General features: G+C 41.0%; 1 protein-coding gene across 4 annotated transcripts in view; it reads left to right on the forward strand.

Annotated features, from left to right (window-relative positions):
- The window catches only part of pdzd2.L (PDZ domain containing 2 L homeolog), a 206,251-nt gene that overhangs the window by 105,694 nt on the left and 77,011 nt on the right, over positions 1 to 23,546 (forward strand). For 3 of the 4 annotated variants that reach the window (XM_018266584.2, XM_018266579.2, XM_041569775.1), the window contains one exon: positions 22,343 to 22,775. In XM_018266584.2, coding sequence (XP_018122073.1) covers positions 22,343 to 22,775 — 433 coding nt within the window. Of the gene's footprint in view, positions 1 to 8,492; positions 8,732 to 22,342; positions 22,776 to 23,546 lie in introns of those variants that run through there. The other variant, XM_018266591.2, reaches the window with a different exon arrangement.

The raw sequence follows: 23,546 nt of genomic DNA on the forward strand, positions 1-23,546 counted from the left end.
ATATCAAAACCCTGGGACTCTTGATGCATATTTAGAATATTTCTGAAGCATTGTCTGGAAGGAAAGTCTGTTTTATGTATTTTGGTGTTGTTGACAGTGCGCTGAGTTTTGCTGGCCACGTATCCTCCATAGAGGAATAAAATAAGGTGCTAGGGTGCCTGCAAGTACAACTATTTCATCTACTGTATAGAAACCCCCTCTGTGGTGGCAAAGTAGAAGAATACACAGTAGACAGTGCTTCATTAAATGCGGGGCCTATTGTGATCCAAAGGAGTAAAAGGGGAGGCAGCCTGGAAATAATGTAAGAACATATGTTTTATAACTGCAATAGTATCCCTGGAAATATGGGATAGTGGCAATTCTTTATACAGTATATAACTTTTATACACTTTTGAACTTTTGGTGTTACAATATCCCCTGGAAGAGGTTTTTTTTTTGCCTGCCAGTAGGAGGCGCTGCATGCATCTGCTTTTAGTTTGTTCAGTTTATACATATTCAGTTGCCTCCTGCAGCAAGGCATGTTGGGGAAGGGAAATGTTTTTTTTTTTTATAAATATCATCAAACACGCATACAGAATATACAATAATTAGTGTTAAACTAGGGATTCACTGGACAGAACCCAATATTTGGTGCTGAATATACAAATAGTTACTAACTAAGCCTAGAGAAGCCAGCACAATTAATGTAACACTTACCTTCTCTGTCATAAGCCTTTCTTCTATGCTACAGCCTTGTCTTCTCTGCCAGATTCCTTTTCTGCCCTGCCATACCTCTTCCTGCCATGCCATATCTAGGGTTGCCACCTTTTCTGGAAAAAAATACCTATATTTTTATCTTTTTTCCCTATTAATAACATTGGGATCAACCATAATTTTTACCGGCCAGGCCAGTAAAATACCGGTCAGGTGGCAACCCTAGCCGTATCCATTCTGCCCTGCCGTATACCTCCCAACATTTTGGAAGTACAAAGAGTGCGTAGCGCGGCAACATTTTTTGATCTCGCCCAATTTTGTGACCCCCTAATTTCCATGTTCATTTTACAAAATTTGGCAGGTTATGAAAGTTTGAACACATTTCTGTGGTTTTTATGTGTTATTACAGTTTTGCTAATGAAGGCGAATTGCCCTTTAAACTGCATGTCACTGTTTCCCCAAGAGACCTGCTTATCTTAAAGGAGAAGAAAAGGCTAAAACAGAGTCCTCTGTCAAAAGAAACACAGCATTTCTTTCCTTCTATTGTGTACTCATGGGCTTCTGTATCAGACTTCCTGTTTTCAGCTTAAACCTCCAGGGCTAGGGCTTGAGCATGCTCAGTTTGTTCCTCTATCCCTCTCTCCTCCCCTCCCTGCTGTAATCTGAGCCCAGAGCTATGAGTGAGCAGGGAGAGACTCAGGCAGGAAGTGATGTCACAGCAAGCTAATATGGCAGTTGCTATCCTAAACAAACAGAGAGAACTTCTAGAGCTGTTTACACTGGTATGGTAAAGCATTCTACCGAATCAATTTAGCATTCTAGCTTGCACTATTGTGGCTCATCTACTGGCAATAAACTTCCTCAGTAGCTTTCCTTTTTCTTTAAATTGCTACAATAACTTCTTTGCTTAATTAATTGTTACAAATGTATCTAAGTGCACCTGCCATGTATTCTGGGCTCTCTGCCAAAAGCCAATTAAGTTTAAGAAACTTTGTATCTTTCTCAGGCTGTTCAGTACAGGGGATCAAAGACAAACTTGGGACATTTCAGTAACAGTCCCGGACTGTGGGTTTAAAAAGAATGCAACTGGGGCACTTTGGTGCACACTTAGGTCTTGGGTTTGATTCAGAGTCAGGCACTATGGTTTCCTCTCATACTTTTAAAACTTGCTGGTAGAATAATTGGCTCCCAACAAAACTGACTCTGCTGTGTGCTGCTCTGCTTAGATTGTCAGCTCCACTGGATCATTGGACGATGACCAATATCTTTAAGGGCTATTCCACACGGGGAGATAGCGACGCGTTTGCGGTCGCGGCGACAAAGCGCCGCGACCGGCGCAGGCGACAGTCGCCGCGACCGGCGCAGGCGACAGTTTTGTATGGGCGCCTATGTAAAAACGCCTGTGCTAACCACACGAGGCGATGCGCTTTTCAACAGTCGCCTGAAAAAGCCTGGCGAGGCATTTTCAGGCGACTGTTGAAAAGCGCATCGCCTCGTGTGGTTAGCACAGGCGTTTTTACATAGGCGCCCATACAAAACTGTCGCCTGCGCCGGTCGCGGCGACTGTCGCGGCGCTTTGTCGCCGCGACCGCAAACGCGTCGCTATCTCCCCGTGTGGACTAGCCCTAAAGGGTTAAGGAATGGATATTATTATTTGGAAAGCATAATCTGTTCCTATCATCAGTTTCTCTTTAAGTGTTCCTCCCTGAAGGTATCACCCCCCCCCCCACTGAGCGGCGGCTATCCTGTAGATATTTACATTAAAATAACACTTGAGATAGGTGAGAGGCTTTGAGATGAGAAGAGGTGAGAGGCTTTGCTGCGTGTTACATTCAGTCTTGTCGCTCAGTTACTCCTTCAGTAGCCCAGGAAACCGCCCAAATAATATGGAGATGAATACTGACCTTTTGTTCATGGTGTCTTTGTTGCTTTTTATTTCTGCGGTGCCCTATGATGCGGCAATTGCATCGCTCCAATCACTTCTCAGCCCCACAATTGTCACCATAACTGGGACTTGTTTTATTGTAATGATATTGTAGAGGGGTCAGGAGCTGGAGAATAACTTGGCTGCAGGAGAGATAACAGGAATATTGTCAAGCCATCTACTACACAAAATAGAGTCCTGCGCGGGTCCATTTTTTGGAACCCGTACCCGCAATCCGCAACCCAGACCCACAACCCGCATTCTTACCCGCTTGGACCGGCTACCCGAACCGTAATTACCGTATCCGCGACCCGCTGACCATCAAGAATCAGGAAGTGCTGTCATTGTAAACCGGAAGTGACATCATCAGAAGTAGACGTGATCAGAAAAAAAGGAGTAAAAATCGATATTGAGAGGACCCGCGGCCCGACCCGCAGAACCGCCGACCCACGTCTATACCCGCGCCCAGAACCGCAACTCGCAGGGTACCGCTGATTTTTGCGGGTAACTCACAGTACCTGACCCGCAGAACCGCCAACCCACGTCTATACCCGCGCCCAGAACCACAACTCGCAGGGTACCGCTGATTTTTGCGGGTAACTCACGGTACCCGACCCGCAGAACCGCCGACCCACGTCTATACCCGCGCACAGAACCGCAACTCGCAGGGTACCGCTGATTTTTGCGGGTAACTCACGGTACCCGACCCGCTGCAGGACTCTAACACAAAAATGCCAGTTTGTTAAAATATGATACATTTGTTGATACATTTCTTAATGGCAGCAGCTTCATCCCGTACTGAGCATGCTCCTGAGCCTTTCTAAGGGCAAGGCCAGACATGGCGTTTTTACATTGCGTAAATACGCCACTAAAACCACAAGCGACCGTCAAAATAAGTTTTTCAGCACATAGATTTCTTTTCCCAACATGCACTTCTCATTGTTCTCGTTCCTCATAATTCTAAAACTTGCCTCCAAGCCTGAAATTCAAAAATAAGCACCAGTTTTGAGGCCGCTGGGAGCAACATCCAAGGGGTCAGAGAGCAACATGTTTCTCACGAGCTACTGGTTAAGGATCACTGATGTAGTTACTGACATTTCTCTGAATGTATCAACTAATGCAACACATTTTACAGGTTCAGAGAGACAATAGCCTGGTTTCATGAGCAGTTGCTGGGAACCACCATATGGTGAAGAACAGAGCAAAATATAGGGGAACTCCACCCAAAAACCTTTTTTTTTACACTGAAAGAAAAAAATAATTATAAACAGCTTTCTAATTTACATTTAAAAATTCCTGTGGTTTTAAACTTATTTGTTAATGAATTGGTTGGTTAGAATTATATTTTAATTTAGGGATGCACCAAATCCAGGATTCGTTTTGGGATTCGGCCAGGATTCGGCCTTTTTCAGCAGGATTCTGATTCGGCCAAATCCTTCTGCATGGCCGAACCCGAATCCTAATTTACATATGCAAATTAGGGGTGGGGAGGGAAATCGTGTGACTTTTTGTCAGAAAACAAGGAAGTAAAAATGGTTTACCCCTTCCCACCCCTAATTTGCAATAGCAAACTAGGGTGCGGATTCGGCTCAGTATTCGGCCGAATCTTTCGCGAAGGATTCGGGGGTTTGGCCGAATCCAAAATAGTGGATTCGGTGCATCCCTATTTTAATTAGAATGTATTTTAGTAGGCAAAAAACTGTTTTTGGGTTGGGATCCTTTCTGATTTGCTTTGGGTTTCCTCAATCACCACTAGTAGTTTTGGGGTGCTGGGGGTTGTGAGCAGGGGTAAATTAGGGCTGCACTGTCTATTTTGGGATGTAGATACTTCAAAGCATTAATCAGTTGTTTTGAATCCCACTTTTTTGGCTCCTTTAGGCAGCACTTTACAAGACATCAATCAGTGGCTAATTGACTTGCACAAACATGGTTGATGGGTTCTAGCTGGCAGTTGACCTGCAATGTTATTGAATGGACTGGGCGCTTAATCCTAATGCATTTAAGTGTTTGTATTTTATTTTTCCAGGGACTTACATTCAGCAAGTGCTGTTTCTATCTTTCATTCATTTAGAGGTAGGGTGCGTCTCTGAACTGCTGGTCCCCATAGTCTGTACATATATATCATCCTGAAAGGAGTTGTTCACCTTTAAATGAACTTTTTGTATGATGTAGAGCAGGGATCCCCAACCTTTAGAACCTGTGAGCAACATTCAAAAGTAAAAGGAGTTGGGGAGCAACACTAGCATGAAAAATGTTCCTGGGGTGCCAAATAAGGGCTGTGATTGGCCATTTAGTAGCCCCTATGTGGATTGTCAACCTACATTAAGGCTCTGTTTGGCAGTGCACCTTGTTTTTATACAACTAAAACTTGCTCCTAACACAGAAATTCAAAAATAAGCTCCTGCTTTGAGGCCACTGGGAGCAACATCCAAGGGGTTAGAGTAACATGTTGCTCACGAGCTACTGGTTGGGGATCACTGATGTAGAGTGATATTCTAAGACAATTTGCAATTGGTTTTCATTTTTTATTATTTGTGGCTTTTGGGTTGTTTGTATTTTAAGGGTAGAGCTAGACGAGCGTTTTGGACGCCATTGTATCGGATCCGACGCGTTGCGCCCAAACGCAGGCATCAAGTCGGATGCGATGGAAAACAAGGTAAGAAATACAAGTGTCAGATGGTGTTGCAGCGTCTGACACGACACGACTGTCAGATGCAAATGCTTGCGTCTGCATCCGACAGTTGTGTCGCGTCTGACGAACGCTACGACACCAACCGACATTGCTATTGCTAATCTTGTTTTCCGTCGCATCCAACTTGACGCCTGCGTTTTGGCGCAGAGCGTCGGATCTGGCGGAATCAAAACACTCGTCTAGTTCTACCCGTATTCAGCAGCTCTTCGGTTTGCAATTTCAGCAATCTGGTTGCTAGGGTCCAAATTACCCTAGCAACCATGCAGTGATTTGAATAAGAGACTGGAATATAAATAGGTTAGGCACTGAATAGAAATATGAGTAATAAAAGTAGCAATAATAATACATGTGTAGCCTTACAGAGCATTTGTTTTTTTACATGACCAAGAAACTACATATGAAAGCTGAAAGCAATCAGATCAGAAGGCAAATCATTTTAAAAAAAACTATAAAATAGGAAAAATCAAAGCCAACTGAAAAGTTCAGCCATTCTATAAACTACTAAAAGTTAAATTAAAGGTGAATCAACCCTTTTAGTATGTTATAGAATGGGCAATTCTAAGCATCTTTTCAATTGGTTTTCATTATTTATTTTTTTATAGTTTTGTAGTTATTTGCCTTTTTCTTCTGACTCTTTGCAGCATTCAAAGCGAAAGCTCTGTAAGGCTACAAATGTATTGTTATTGCTACTTGGTTTTCCTCGTCTTTCTATTCAGGCCTCTCCTATTCATATTCGTCTCTTATTTGAATCAATGCATGGTTGCTAAGGGAACTTGCACCCTAGCAACCAGATTGCTTAAAATACAAATTGAAGAGTTGCTGAATAAAAAGCTAAATAACTCAAAAACCTTAAATAATAAAAAATTAAAACCAATTGGTCTCTATTAAAATTAGTCTCTATTAAAACCCCCATATAGGACATAAGTAATAATAATAAATATTGTTGCTGCTTCTCCTTCTCCTTAGAGAACAGAATTATTGGTCTCCATTGGGTTAATCAGTAACCCTATCCTTTTCTTGTTTCACATGGGGCAGCTGTGATCATTTTTAAATAAAACAGTTCTATAAACCCTAAAACTTTTTATCTGTATAGGACAGGGACGTTTATGCAATGGGTAATGTAAAACAATTGGATATTCGCATTCTGACAATTAGGGGCAGATTTATCAAGGGTCGAATTTCAAAGTGGAAAAAACGTTGAAATTCGACCATCGAATTGCATACTTCGATATTCGAAGCCAAGTTTTTTTATATCGAAGTTGGCCATATCTGGTCGAAGTAAAATTGTTTGATTAAATCCTTCGATTCGAACGATTTTAGCGATCGATCGAACAATTTTACTCCGACTTCTAAAAACGTAGCCCAATGTTAGCTATAGGTTCTAGGAGGTCCCCATAGGCAACAACAATTCGGCAGGTTTAAGGTGTCGAAGTCGAACTTTTTTAAAGATACAGTACTTCGATTTTCGAAGTCAAACTTTTTTACTTTGAATCGAAGTCGAAATTTAGACCTATTTGATGGTCGAAGTACCCAAAAAAACAGTTAGAAATTTGAAGTGTTTAACTTCGAAAATTCACTTCGACCCTTAGTAAATCTTCCCCTTAGAGTATTGCTACCATCTGGTTACTATGGGATACCAGACCCCGCGCAAACGTTGCAACTTAATAACCCCATAAAAGCTTATTTTATAGTGAATTTTAAAGAGGTGGTTTACATTTTGGTTAACCTTCAGTATGTTATAGAATGGCTAATTATAAGCAACGTTTCATTTGGTCTTCATTTTTTTTTTTTTTATCGTTTTTTAATTATTTGCCTTCATCTTTTGACTCTTTCCAGCTTTCAAACAAGAGTCACTGACCCCTCAAAAAACAAATGCTCTGTAAGGCTACAAATGTATTATTATTTCTACTTTTTATTACTCCTCTTTCTATTGAGTCTCTCCTATTGTAATTCCTGTCTCTCATTCAATGGTTGCTAGGGTAATTTGGACCCTAGCAACCAGATTGCTGAAATTGGAGAAACCAGAGAGCTGCTGAATAAAAAAGCAAAATAACTCATAAATCACAAATAGTAAAAAAAGGAAATCCAATTGGAAATTGTCTCAAAATATAACGCTTTACATCATAATAAAAGTTAATTTAAAGTTGAACAAGCCCAGTTTAGATGTGGTTTCATGAAGAGGGCGCTGCTTTAAATTTTGCAGTGTTGTGAGGTATTAATACATTTATGTACATGTCTCTATCAGTCCAGTCATTCAAAGTATATTATTAATTCCATTCTGCCATAGGAAACACTGACGCCGGTATGTGCTGCATCGATATCCAGATTTTCTGGCTGATGGGAGTGCTTAATTAATACTTTGTTATATTGGGTGCTACGTTGGTGCATTAAACATAATATTTTATGGTCTCTCTATATTATACACCAGGCAGTGTTTGGCTTAAATTACTGACACCCTGCTCTTAAAGGGGTTGTTTGCCTTTAAATTAACTTTTCGTATGATGTAGAGAGTGATATTTAGAGACAATTTGCAGTTGGTTTCCATTTTTCATTGTGGTTTTTGAGTTATTTAGCTTTTTATTCAGCAGCTCTCCAGTCTGCTACAGTGGGCAACCTTGTCAAGTGAGTGTATGGGGGGAACTGAACTCACGTAGCCTGTTCTCACTCTTGCTTCTCTTTCTTTTCTTGCTTTTTTCACTTTTAGGGTCATGGCACACGATTTGGGGGGATTAGTCGCTCTGGCGACAAATCTCCTCTTCTTCGGGGCGACTAATCTCCCCCACGAACTGCCTCCCGCCGGCTAGAATGAAAATTGCCGGCGGGATGGCACTCAGAGCAATTTGTTATCCGAAGTCGCACGAAGTTCGTTGGCCAGCTCTGGAAAATGAAAAGCTCCGAGTCCCATCCTGTCGGCAATTTTCATTCTAGCTGGTGGGAGGCAGTTCGGAGAGATTAGTCGCCCCGAAGAAGAGGAGATTTGTCGCCGGGCAACTAATCTCCCCGAATCTGATTGTGTGTCCTGACCCTTATACTGGCTATAATTGGCTCTGTGCATTAAGTATTCTGTTATTTTAAGGATAAACTGGTTCATGGTGTTTTATCTGTGCTGGCTGTGGCAGGGAAGGAGTTAATGAGGGCTCATGCCGTGGGGTAGGTGTGGCTGGTGTGAGCGCTGTGGCTGCTGCTGTTGGGGGTGGAAGGAGAGATGAAACTGCTCTCAGTAAGTGAAATCACCACAGCGGAGGCAGCATGTGTTCTTCACACCGACCCTGCCAGCCTGAGAAGTGGGGAAACCTGGCTGGATCCCTGCAGCAAGCACCCTAAGATCATGCCAAGGGGCATCAGGGAACTATGGCTTCTGTTTGTATCAACTCAGAGGGACACTGAAGGGCTTCAATCTTAAAAAGAAAAACCCCCAAAGGGTAAGTGCAAGTAAATTCTGTTTTCTGTCATAAAGTGACTGTAGCCCTGTCTGCTGCTTCTCCTGCCCTGTGCAGGGTCTGATTTGTGCCCCGTCCCTGGTCACTTGAACTGGGAACTGGCACTTATATGATGTCACACACTGTAACGACGGCATTTAATAACCCTCCGAATTGGGTCTGTAAGTAAGTTACCCTCCCTTTTAGACTGCAAGCTCTATGGGGTAGGGTCCTCCATCCCTTTGTCTCCTTGACACTGAGCACTTAATCTGTAGTGTAATTATATTTTATATATATATATATATATATATATATATATATATATATATATATATATATATATATATATATATATATATATATATATATATATATATATATATATGTGAATTGTATTTCTAATCATGCACTTATTGTTAATTATTATTTTTGCAGTAACCCCCTTGTTTGTTATACTAATTTATTGTTTTGCTGTACAGTGCTTTACCCTCAAGAAGCGCTATACAAATAAAAATATACGTACATATTGGGGCAGATTTATCAAGGGTCGAATTTCGAAGTGGAAAAAACTTTGAAATTCGACCATTGAATTGCATACTTCGATATTCTAAGTTGAAGGATTTTTAACATCCTTCGATCGTACTACGTAATCGTACGATTACACTTCGACTTCTAAAAACTTAGCCAAATGTTGGCTACATGTTCTAGGAGGTCCCCATATGCTAACATAGCGATTCGGCAGGTTTAAGGTGGCGAAGTGTCGATGTTTTTTAAAGAGACAGTACTTCGATTATTGAATGGTCGAATAGTTGAAGCATTTTCACTTTGAATCGAAGTCGAATTTAGGCCTATTCGATGGTCGAAGTACCCAAAAATAGTTCGAAATTCGACGTTTTTATCTTCGAAAATTCACTTCGACCCTTAGTAAATCTGCCCCATAAAGTTGCTGATATTTAAGGATTTAGGATATGCCAACCCATCCCTTTACATCCCGTGACAGCCAAGCTGTGCTAAATTCTGATCTGCAACCCCCAGTGATAGTTGTAGGTTGACAATAGCTTGGAAGCCACAGGTCAAGGGAAAGGCATGCTAAATCTGCATGGGCTTTATAAAGGCAATTAGAGCATTTTTATTGAAATGCTCTGTAAAACTCCTTGGCATTTGGGCAGGAGCTGGGTGCCTTATTAATTGATGTATGACTGGGAGCCGTCATCATGACTAGGTAGCCCCAGCCTTGGATGTCCAATCTGTAGCAAGTCTATTGTGGCTGACTAATGGCGGGAGAATGCTGGGGAGATGTAGTTCAACCATAATGGAGCTGTATACCTGAGATGTAAATATTGAACACATAGAATAGATTTATAGAATAGATGTTTGTACTTCAACACCATTCTCAGTATCCTGGGCCCTACCATGAAAACCATCGCTGGTGTCAGAAATAAGCTGAACTGTAATAATGCACCGATTGGGGCTTTTATTCTGATGTCAGATCTATTTCATATAATCTCCTCATTCTTCAGCCAAAGGGCTCAGTGTAATGTCTCTTTAAGGCTGTACTGCCCATATTGTGGAGGGACATGAAAATTAATTAGGGTGACAGAGGTTAATGGTCATTTATTTTTATGGATACTGTTTCTAAACCCTGTCCATAGATTTGGGGGGGTGGATATCAATGTTATGTATCTGTAATGAAGGTGGGGGGTCTGAGCACATGATGAACCATAAAAGGGGGTTAAATAGAAAAAAAACGGTCAAAAGTTGAATAATTTAGGACACGGCATTTCAGAAGAGACCGGAATGGTTTGGGGCAGTGTGAGCCCCTGTGCATTACAGATTGTATCTATAGGGGGCGCTGGTGAGTCAGCAGGCAAGGGCTTAGGATAGACATAGATGCCTGCAGAGTTAACCCCAGTGCAAATCCTTTCAGTGTAATATATAAACAAAATATATAAACAAAATATGTGCTGCCACAAAAGGAGAAAGCAGGCTTGCAGTATTGTGTATTGCTGGTTTTCACTCCTGTTTCCATGTACTGTAGCATAAGCCAACTGATTGGCAGACCTGAATGAGAACAGATCAGGGTTACAATTAACTTTAAAATAATGAATTTTTTTTGTTTATCTTTTTAAATGAATGTATATTGGAAAGTGGTTTAGAATTATATCTTCTTTCATTATGCAAAAAAAAAAAAATGTTTTGGGTGGTATTCCCCTTTAAATAACTAATAGCTAATTTATTGTGGGGGTCATCAGGTTCGAGAGCAGTTAATGGTGAAATTACAGTACGATGCGACAAAGCACATGGATGCTGTACGACATTCATAACTGTCCCCCGACAAGCAGAAAAGCGTTATCAGCTGAAATAAGCCAGGCGAATCATTGAAAAACCATAAAACATAATATATATTTACATTAAAAAACTGAGAAGCTGCTAAGAATCAAGTTTGTTTATAATAATTTTGTAGATAAGGTTTAACAGTTAACTTCCCCTTTAAATAAAAAGACAATGCAAACTAGGCAGATAAAGCCATGAAATTAGAATATTTAGCAATATGAGCGCAATATCACTGTGCGGTTCAGTCTTAGGTTACAAACTGCAGGTGCCCTGGGGCTCAGACATATTTAGGAGCCCACTGTGTTTAAAATATGATGTATTGATATTTCTTCTATTTTTCTATGATAGGGTCACAAAAATATTCTTGCCCAGGGCCTTTCATTAGGTTACTCCACCCTGTCTGTGTTTTTATATGGGCTCTTTTTCCCCTTTTGTTTCTCACGAACCAGCTTTCGAAAAGGGTCTTTGGGTGCTTTCCACACTTTGCCTAAAGTTCAGATCAACAGTAGTATGACTTCCATATCACAAATGCATCTTAATGGTACATAGGAGCAATGCTGGGCTGGCAGCTTTGTATCATACCCCCATGCTTGTCTCTGTAACCCCTTCTATCCTGGAACTTGCTGCTAACTTTATAACCCTATGGATTATGGTTGGCAATACATGATTATTAATGGTGCATGAGATGACTGGGAGCTTTAGTTCAGCGACATCTAAAATGTTGCATAATACATTTCAGTTAGGGGTTCGTTATTCTTGGTTCTGCCCAAAACACAACCAGCGCATGAATTCTCAATGTTCTATAACAGTTAAGAAATAGAAATTCTGATTCGGGTCAAAAACAAAGTCACATGGGATTTTAAAGAAAAGGAAAAACTGAATGTGACGATGCTGATGACCTTTTATACGTTTCCCCTGCTGCTTCCTGTTTAGTTTGTCTCTGCTCATCAATTCTACGTGCTCCCATGTCGGATCCTTTAGTCTTGGTCTTCCTGCCCGTGCCTTAAACTTCAACAAATACATGAACCCTCTGCCTCCTGATAGAGACGGCTGGGTCCTGGGAGGATTTCATTCCTATTCCCAACGGCAGCAGCTCTGCCCATAACTGAGAAACAAAGATGGGGGACAGTAATAGGACTTCCTTCCCCATCATCTTTAAGCTGGTTCCCCTTCTGTAAGGAACAGAGAAGATATGACATCATCAAGCAGTGCTATTGAAAAAGTGAGATTTCTTGAAGGACCTCTATTATCATAAACCCTGTTGTCTGGATATGGTGAGACAATTCTTCTCAACCTCTTCCAGCTTTTTTTCTGCATGATTCATCCTATACTAGTTATAGCAAGCAGCCATCACTCTATTGCAGTGGGTCCCAAACTAGGGGATGGGGAGCTCAACATGAAGGCCAGATCTTTGGGAATGTCTAATCCTGGAAACCCAACTTGAAGGTCAATTAGGATGAGATTTGAGATGAGACATATTTTCTGTCCTTCATATTCTTGAAACAATGGCTGAATGGTTTTTACACCAATGTCTGTGACTTTGTTATGAGCTAATGGGTTCCTTTACCAAGACTAAGCTTAAAAAGACAACCACTGCTCTACTGTTTCTCTGTCACAACTTACCCTTTACTAGGGATCAACACCAACCTCTTCTCGGCATCTGCTGTTTTTCAGCACCTTTGCTTTTGGCATGAGTTTTCCGGCTCTTCGATGATGACACTATATATTTAAACTAGGGATGCACAGAATCCACTATTTTGGATTAGGCGAACCCCCGAATCCTCCGCGAAATATTCAGCCGAATCCTAATTTGCATATGCAAATTAGCGGTGGGAAGGGGAAAACATTTTTTACTTCCTTGTTTTGTGACAAAAAGTCACAAGACTTCCCTCCCCGTCCCTAATTTGCATATGCAAATTAGGATTCGGATTTGGTTCGGCTGGGCAGAAGGATTTGGCGAATCTGAATCCTGAATCCCGAACCGAATCCTGGATTCGGTGCATTCCTAATTTAAACCTGGGTGTAAGGCTCCCCTTAGCTCATACAAGGTTCACCCCAAATCTCAGTATCTCGGATCGGAGTATCTAGCTTTGCACCATTCCACATCCTTGGTGAGACAAACTGCTCACAGATGGTGGGGGTGTAAAGGACTGGGGGTCAGCTTGTGGCACATCAGCCAATTTGCATTGCCTTGGGCAGCAATACTACTTGGCCGGCTCTGCTTCAACCGCTATAATCACTGCTTCATTCCTCCTAGAGGGTCTAACCCCAAAGTTATTTAATTGTCTTCTGCACCGGATGCTTGTGTCTCTTTATCTTTATGACCAGGCAATGGTTTAAGCAACAGCCTTGAAGATAAACATAACAATAAATGGGCATAAGATTAGGGAGTAGATGGATCCTGACTGCACTTTCCAAAACTGATCACTACCTGGATTTGGAGCACCCTATAAAGATTTTGCTGTGCGGCCAATAAGATACTGGCATGGACAGAAATATAGGTTATCTTGTTCACAGCAAATTCACATTATTCACATCCCATATAAATATAGATGCAAAATAGAAAGGCAAACAGAGGCACAAAAAAACGAATTTGCCTTCCAAAGAGTAATCTGTTGCTCAGCTACAACTCACAGCACCAGATGTCAGAATGTTGTTACCTGCGAATCAGTTGGGTTTTACTCTACACCCTGCCGTGTCTTAGCTCTGGGGCAGAGCGTGTCCCATCCGTGCCAAGTCTCGCCCTTTCTGTGGTTTATGGGGAATTTCTCATTTCCAGCTTTGTGGTATAATACCAGCGCTCTGAGCAAATATTTTAGATTTCAGGCTATTTAGAGAGCGGTCAGGGCACGCTGAAAGGGCCCCGGCACAATAAATAACTGTAATGTTTGCTCTGCCCCAGGGCTTTTTTAATGAATTGCTCTTTATGGAGAAACGTGCAGGAAATCTATACCTGTGTGTATTTCTTTATCTCTCGTCCCCTCATAAAAGAAATTATGGCAGGTTATATCATGTCCCTGTGCAGGGGAAGAAGGAAAGAGTGGAAATGCTCTCTTCATACTTTATAAAGAAGAAGGAATTCACTTTCAAAGTCGCTTTATCTACAACAATTTTCAGAGGATTTCACAGTGCAACATTTTTTTTTTTATATTCCTTTGTGGTTTTCAAATGACAGTTCTGTAGCTCTACAGATTGGTTACCTGGTTGCTAGAGGTCCATTTACCCTAGCAACCAGACATTATAATGCCCTCATTATTATCCATCCAGGTACATCTTGACTGTCCCTGTAACACCTTTATTACACCCCCAGTGGTGCCTCTATAGAGGACAAATTTAGGACATATCAAACCAATTTTTAAGTAGAGAGGTATCTGCATGACAGAGGACAGCTCAGTGATGAGGTTCTGTGTACTGACCCGCAAAAGCCAGGACTGAAAACAATGGAATTTCCAACTGTAGGTTTCAGAATTTATATTTTTGGCGTAGGGTTGCTGTATGCCTTGACTCATACAGCAGCAATCAGACTGAAATAAAGCAGGTGATATTTGGCTGGAGTCTCCTCCAGCTCTAGACTTTATCTAATTTTTTTATTAAAACAAAATTGACAACGCCCATCCACGAATTTAACGAACTGCCTTCCCGCCGGATAGAATGATGATCGCCGGCGGGGCGGCACTCGGAATTCTTCGTTTTCCAAAGTCGCCTCACAAGGAAACTTCGGGTGACTTCAGAAAGCCGAATTGTTCCGGGTGCCATCCCGCCGGCAATTTAGCCCGAAGAAGAAGCGATTTGTCGCTGGGCGACTAATTCCCCGAAAATAGCAGCGTGTGTCTCTGCCCTAAAGTATGGAGATCCAAATTACAGAAAGATCCGTTATCCTGGAAACCGCAGGTCCTGAGCATTCTGGATAACCGGTCCCACACCTGTATTTGACATTATTTTCTGGATCACTTGCTATGGTGGTCTTTTTAATTCTACAGTCCATCCCCCCCCCCCTGCACGTACATAGCCCTTCCCAAATGAAATAGAAACAGATGATTTACACTTATTCTAAAGAAAGGGCTAAATAAATATTTGATTTAATGAAATACCATATGTAAGGGATTAGGGGAAGTCAAATGACTGTGAGCTCGCTGAGCCCCTCGCTTCAGTCCCACACTGATCACATGGCTTGTTCCGACTTCAGCCCCTCTGCATGGGAGTTCCCTGCTTCTCCACAGTAACCCCCGGATTATTTCACCGCTTAAGGGAGAGGGTTTTGTTTCTGTTCCCACCACTGAAGGCCCCTGCTAAGGTAGGTCTCTCCTATTTCTGCATTCAGGTTTAGCTTTAGGGTTCAGTCCCTTCAGGAAATGAAATGTTTATTAACATCTTATGTCAAACGTTCAATAACTCCCAGCATCCTCAGCTGGTCTCAAAGGACCCAAGTGATTGTAGTTCACGGTCACTGGGTCTCTGGTTGGTTATCTACCTTTTCCATTTGTATAAGTTTTAATGAGAATATTAACAGAGAAAACATCATGTACCTATTTGTTCTTACCCACAATTAAAGAGAGAGAATTAAAAATAACAACTTCTTACTGGGGGGTCCCCAGTATTTGGGTTCAGTTCTCACCTAATGATAGATTTTACTTACTGTTAGCTGCAGATGAATATATTTTAGAGGTATGGAATCTGTTATCCAGAAAGCTCTGAATTACGGGAAGGCATTTTAAAGGAACAGTAACATCAAAAATTAAAGTGTTTTAAAGTAATGCAAATATAAAGCAGCGTTGCTCTGCACTGGTAAAACTGCTGTGTTTCCTTCAGAAACTCTACTATTGTTTATATAAATAAGCTGCTGTGTAGCAATGGGGGCAGCCATTCAAAGGCAGAGGTTACACAGCAGATAGCAGATCTCCGTAGAACATAATGGTGTTATCTGTTATCTACTATTTAACCTGTGCCATATAGACTTTTTTTCTATTTCCGCCATTGCTACACAGCAGCTTGTTTATATGCACTATTGTAGTGTTTCAGAAGCAAACACACAGCTTTTACCAGTGCAGGGCAACACCACATTATGTTTTTAATTACTTTAAAAAACGTGAATTTTTTTGGCGTTACTGTTCCTTTAAGAAGACAATTCAAAAATTTAAAAATGCTTTCCTATTTCTCTGCAACAATAAAACAGTAGCTTGTACAGGTATGGGACTGGTTATCCAGAATGCTTGAGACCTGGGGTTTTCCAGATAACTGATCTTTCCGTAATTTGTATCTTTATACCTTAATTCTACTAGAAAGTTAAGTAAACATTAAATAAACCCAATAGGCTGGTTTTGCCTCCAATAAGGATTAATTATATCTCAGTTTGGATCAAGTACAAGCTACTGTTTTATTATTACAGAGAAAAAGGAAATCATTTAGATTTTGAGATAAAATGGAGTCTATGGAAGACTGCCTTTCCTTAATTCAGAGCTTTCTGGATAGCAGGTTTCAGAATAACCGATTCAATACTTGATCCCAACTGAGATATAATTAATCCTTATTGGAGGCAAAACAATCCCTCTAGGTTTATTTAATGTTTAAATGATTTTTACTAGACCTAAGGTATGAAGATCCATAGTACGGAAGATCTGTTTATCCAGAAAACCTCAGATTCCAAGCATTCTGGATAACAGGTCCTTCCTTGTTAATTTTAGAATGTGTGACCCACTGAGCCACCCTACCTATATGGTTGAAGCCACTGGAATATCCTCTTGTCCTTCTATTTATTCTATAATTTATATGCCAGTCTGTGTTCTGCCTTACGGCTCTTACAGACGAGCGGTTGTAGTTGCGCTCCCCTGCGTTCCGTTTTTCTGCGTTCAGCCGCAGGGGAGCGCAGGAATAGACGCATTACGTTTTTTCCAATGGGGCTGTACTCACACAGACGCGTGTAGGCGCCGAACGCAGGAAAAAAGCAGCATGTTGCGTCTCAACCTGCGTTCGGTGTGAGTACAGCCCCATTGGAAAAAACATAATGCGTCTATTCCTGCGCTCCCCTGCGGCTGAACGCAGAAAACAGAATGCACGGGAGCGCAGCTACAACCGCTCATCAGTAAGAGCCCTTAAGAATGGGTCATAGGCTAAATAGAATCTGAAATCACTCCTTTATAGTTATTTTTTGGCGGAATGGGAAGGTGTGGCACTCATGAACAGGCTTGTCCTAACGAGTCAACACTGAAATTTTGGAATCTCCGATAGTAATTGAAGGGAATCGTAATTAGTCACCTGTTTGGGGAATAAAACCCACAAAAATGAATGGGAACTGATTAAAATGTTTGCCTACAGGGGATACAGGTTTTGACATTGAAATTGTACAACTGTACAGTACTTACCTATTGTTAACATAGAGCCAGATAGAATAGGACTGATGCACAAGACAATAGGTACAGCAGCCCTATGACATTGAAGATTTCTCCCTTCATTTATCTGATGGAAATCTGCAGTGATATATCTGCTGCATTGAGGGGGTTATTTATTAAGGTTCACATTGTGTTTTCCATGAAAATTCATGTTTTTCGAGTTGATTTTTTTTGTTCAAAACTTCCATTTTCGGGTTAATATAAAAAAAAAGACTATAATATGCAAATTTCAGGAGCATGCTCAGATTGTAGCACTGCCTTGAGTATTCTACCCAGAATGCCTTGTTTAAGTAAACTCCTCCCTATCTGCTGGTGATGTTATTATGCAAATGAAGGGCACACGCTAACATCCACAAGGAGGCAGCACTACTGAACAGCAGCTAACACAGAGGTTTGGCTGATTTAAAAACCGCTTAGAAGGGTTGCTAAGCAACCAAGGAATTTCAACTGAGCATGTGCGAGATTTCAGAGCTACAGTTGGCTGGGAAGATATAGGTAGGAGGAGCCAGTGAAATCCAAGATGCCTGCCTCTACGGAATGCATATTAGGACATCCATCTCCTGTATGCAATTTCCTATGCTAGAGGAATGCAACGTCGCCTGCTTCTCCAGTCATCCCTCCTCAATGCAGAGATTTATTATACCCCTACCCTGGAAATAGCTGGAACCCGAAAATACACCATCTAAAACCAGTCAAAGTCATACAGGAGTCAATGGCAGAGGTCCTTTGAACCCTGCTAATAGCCTGCAAGAGTTTTGAGATTTATTTAGGAGGGTTTTTTCTAATTCGAGCGATTCAAGTTTTTTCTCCATGCAAAACTTGATTCATTCGGGGTTCGCAGCTCGAACTTGCAGAATCGAGTCTTTTTCTTACAGGGCATGTAAAGGCAAAAAAATAAAATCCGATTTTTACTTTCTTTAATGAAAAAGAAACCTATCTCCAATGTACTTTGATTAAAAAATGTGTACCGTTTTTATAAGAAACCTGACTGTATGCAGTGAAATTCTCCCTTCATTTACTGCTGTGGATAGGAATTGTCAGACGGTCCCTAACTGCTGAGCAGGGAAACAATCATACTTATGAACAGCAGGGGAAGCCCCCACCTTACTTCCCAGCCATGCAGAGCTTTGTTTATGACGATCCCTAAGCAGCCCAGACCACACTGAGCATGTGCACAGTCTTAGTCTTGCAAAGATGTTTAACTAAGTTACAAGATCATGACCCCCTGTAGCCAACTTTGAAAGCATAAATTATTTGTTTGATTAGGCTTGTGGTGCAGTAAGTTCATGTTTATATTTAGTATACAAAATACAGCATTTCTAGCCTTATTCTATTTTAGACTTTACATGCCCTTTAAGTAAGAAACCATTCGCGTCGTTGTGAGTTCATTCGAGGGATAAAAAAAAACTCTAACATTTGACCCTTGATAAACAAACCCCTGAATCTGTTTGTTGTCTTCATTTAAAGGGGTGGTTACCCGTTAAGTTAACTTTTAGTATGTTATAGAATGATTCTAAGCAACGTTTCATTATTTTTTTTTCAATAGTTTTCTAATTATTTGCCTTCTTTTTCTGACTTCTTCCAGCTTTCACCGCTGGCCCCATCTGAAAAACAAATGCGCTGTAAGGCTACAATTTATTGTTATTGCTACTTTTTATTACTCATCTTTGTATTCAATCAGGCCTCTCCTATTCATAGTCCAGTCTCTTGTTCAAATCAGTGTGTGGTTGCTAGGGTACTTTGAACCTAGCAACCAGATTGCTGAAATTGCAAAATGGAGAGCTGCTGAATAAAAAGCTAAATAACTCAAAAACTACAAATAATAAAAAATGAAAACCAATTGCAAAATGATTCAGAATATCACTCTGTACTTCATACTAACAGTGAACTCAGAGATGAAGAACCCATTTATAGCAATAGCAGTTACATTTACAAATAAATTCAAAACTCTTGAAAATATGTAATGAATAGAAATATTGCTTAGAATGAAGCCTGAGATTAGTCGTTGGTGGCTTGTTTCAATGAAATGCCGATGTTGACGTGTCATAGACCCAGCAGTGACTGAATGAATGGTCTGATATACTGTTCCCAAACCGCGGTTTATTTATGATTTCCTAATAAATATGAATACGGACGCGGCGGGTTCCTACATAACACTACTACATTTTTCAGAACAGCAGGTCTGTGTTCTCTGAGAATGACTTGGCTTATGCCGATCTGTGGTTCCAGAGGGGTTAAATGACAGGGGTTAATTAGCTGGACTGCGTGAGAATGGCACAATATTCCCCCTGTATGGAACTTATGAGAATGCTATTTGATCTGCCTTCTATATAGGTCAAGGCTGTCAGAGGGAATAAAGGAGCATTTCCTCATACAAACTCATTCATGGGAATAAATCAGACTTGCAAAATAACAGAAAAGTCAGTGTTATGTCCATAAAGAAGAGTTGTTTTAGGATAAAAGGAGCCCTCATTTGGAATTCACATTCGGGATCCAATTTACATGTATCGAGGCAGATGCGGAGACTCCCGGCTGCTTTTTTAGCTTCGAGGCTACTGGGAGGGCAAGGCGGTCGCTTGGCTTTCTGTGTTTGCCGGTGCTGCTGAGACTGGGCATAGGCACCTGTTGTTTGGGGCTATTGCTTGGAATAAAATCACCCGAGTCCTGAGTGTGTAAGAGCCATGGACATCTTTATATAAAGGGTTGTCGTCTGGTCAGTATTTCACCAGCTAAGCCAGTGGTTCAGTCCCTGCCTGCCTCCACTCAAACACAATATTTGCTCCTGCTTTTTGCACCCACTGGCACGGTCTCACCCTACCCACCAAATCTGACACCAAGTCAATCCCTTTATATCACTGTCCTGTCCCCTTTTTACAGCCCGTCCCTTTTTTTTTGTCTGGGCCAGTGTTTTAATTAAAAAAAAAAAACCCTCTTTTGTGCATAGGGTTTCCACCTTTCCTCCAGACTAACTCCGTGCGGGAAGGCGGCACCATGACGTAGCGGGAGGCGGGGCTGTGATCTAACAGGGCGGGATGTGATGTTGGCGGAAATTGGCAGATCGTCAAGCAGGCCACCAAGGCCTAGGGCGGCAAGATTTTAGGGGGCAGCATGCTGCCCACTACACCTACATTGGTTCAGAAACATTGTGGATGCGCTGGAGATGTGATAGAATTTCCTGTGCCCCAATTCCCATTGCTCCAGTCCCAATGATGAAAATTTGAGCGAATAAAAGGGAGGGGACAGGGGTGACGAACAACAGCGGGGCCTAGGGGTGCCCACTATGTAAATCCGACCCTGTCGTCATGTAAATCTCTGGGAATCCTGCCCTTTTTTCCAAATTTGCAAAACCGTGCTGGCAGTTTTGACCAGACAAACCAGACAGGTGGCAACTCTGTTTGTGCAGGTCTTTACCTCTTGTATTGGTTATTGATTGTTTTGTAATGTAATGTATAAACCTATTTATTATACAACGAGGTGCAACACATTGACGTTTTATAAATACACAATAATATCAACATTACTTATAATTGATATATGTGTAATAGCCAAATTGGACCCAAGCATGGCATTACTGGGAAAAGAGTGGATGTTCTTTATTATAATCCCATGGATATTTAAGTAGCATGCACATATTTAACCTGAAATGCATACTTTGCATATATGCTCTATGGACAGAGCCACCAGTCTGTCCAGGTCCTCCCCAGAGTATACAGTATCTTCCCATTGATCCTGAGCAAAAATCCTGTAAGTGGAGAGTAATTAGCCCAGTGTATAGTGGTTAGTGTTCATGTGTATGTTCTCTAATGGCTTCATATGTACAAGAGGATTCTTCTGATCTTGCTGAATTGTATTTCACGGCAATTATATTTTGTTGCAGCCCTTAATGGAGCTAAGCAATCAGACTGGGATCATTTTAGGAAGTTGCTTTTGGCTTATGTTGCAAATTCAACTACAGAATCCATTTTAACAAAATAATCCAATTTTTTCTCTGTAATAATAAAACAGTACTTTCTACTTGATCAAAACTAAGATATAATTAATCCTTACTGGAAGCATAATCAGCCTATTGTGTTTATTTAATGTTTACATGATTTTTTAGTAGAGCTAAGGTATAAAGATCTAAATTACGGAAAGATTTGTGATCTGGATCCCAAACATTCTGGATAACCGGTCCCATACTGTACTCGATTCTGACTAAGATACAATGAATCCTTATTGAAGATAAACAAATCCTATGGGGTTTGTTTAATATTTAAATTATTTTTTAATAGACTTGAGGTATGAAGGGCCAATTTATTTTACAGTAGGTATGAAGATACAAATTATAGGAGGACCATTATCCGTAAAACCCCAGGTACCAAGCATTCTGGATAACAGGTCGAATACCTGCACTACTGATCGGAGACCTAGTATAATACAGATATGGGACCTGTTATCCAGAAAGCTTGGGACCTGGGGTTTTCCAGATAATGGATTCTTCCACAATTTAGATCTTTATACCTTAGGTCTAGTAGAAAATCATGTAAACATTAAATAAACCCAATAGGCTGGTTTTGCCTACAATAAGGATTAATTATATCTCAGTTGGGATTAAGTAAAAGCTATTGTTATATTATTGCAGAGAAAAAGGAAATAATTTTTAAAAATACATTTTTGGAATAAAATGGAGTTTATTGGAGACGGGCTTCCCGTAATTTGGTGCTTTCTGGATAATGGGTTTCCAGATAACAGACCCCATAACTGTGTAGGTATATGGCATTTTATGGTGAGTAACACGAGGTATGCCAATGCCTAAGAAATAAATTGTGCCAATATGCTTTATTATAAATAGTGTACTTTGCATGTTATATTGTTGTACTGCAAATGTTTATGTAGATATTTGTTTCCCTTGCAGTTACCTGGCTGAGCAGTGCTGGAATGGCGGATTCATCTACTTGATCATGTTACGGCGCATTAAACGTAAAGCTCCTCTTCCTCCTTCACATGGCAGCCACAGTAGCACTAGTGAACCCAAAGCCACTTCAAGCTCACATGCGAGTGCAAGAACAACGCAAAATGGAAAGAGGACCCGGAAGTTTGGGGTCATCTCCAGGACGTTCAAGGACGACAAGGAAAGCAAAGACAATGAGGAGACTGTGCAAGAAAATCAAGAGAATGGACATTACTCCCCCATGGAGATCGATGGACCTCATTCAGCCGACGAGGCTTCAGGAATTGATGGGGACAAACAGGGGACGTCTCAAAGCACCGATGTGGATGTGCAGCAGGACTATCAGCTCCTCAATGGGGACCGGTCCGACTCTAGATCAAGTGATCACCCTGCACAGGTAAGTCCAGATGCTCTTGTTAGCATGATCTCTAGAACATTATGTATCAAAAGCTAAATTAAATTGCAACTAAAGTACTTTTATCATCAGCGGTATTGAGATTCTCTATCCAAAATTCCTCCCTATATTTTTGTGTGTCTTTAGTGGTAATGAACCCTCTGTGGGTTTGCTATAACAGAATGTGGCCTTAGAACATTGTTTCCAAACTAAAGAAAGACTGCATTGTGGAGTGAGAAGTCTCACTCTGGGGTCAATTACAATGGGATTTGGGGGGTAATTTTTTTTATCCAGTACCTTAAATAACCATTTTGGGTTAAGTGCTTATGTGCTGCTCTTGATACCACCGCACTTATAGCAGGGTGACTGTTATCCCAATGTTTTTATATATCTGTACCCTTGTTATGAGCTAATGGGGCACAGTCTGAAGGCCGGTTAGGGTGAGATTTAGGGTGAAATTTTATATATATTATAATCCTATATAATAAAGTTGAAGTGTCTCTGCGTCCAGTCCCTGTGTCCGTGGGATTGCGCTACTGCGCATGTGCCCCACAGACCGTCTCTGGCGAATTTTTTTTAGACTAGAACAATTCTGTTTTTATAAATGTTTGACTACATATGTTCTAGCGCCCGTTAATTTAACGGGCTTAATGTCTAGTATATATATATAAGTCCAGATGGTATCTGCACTTGAACTCCAATGTGTATTTGCGGGTGCTGGGTCAAATCCAATTGTATAATTCTTATAGAAGGACCCGCACTTCTAATTCTTGT

Source organism: Xenopus laevis, chromosome 1L (assembly GCF_017654675.1).
Source record: "Xenopus laevis strain J_2021 chromosome 1L, Xenopus_laevis_v10.1, whole genome shotgun sequence".
Lineage (NCBI taxonomy): Eukaryota > Metazoa > Chordata > Amphibia > Anura > Pipidae > Xenopus > Xenopus laevis.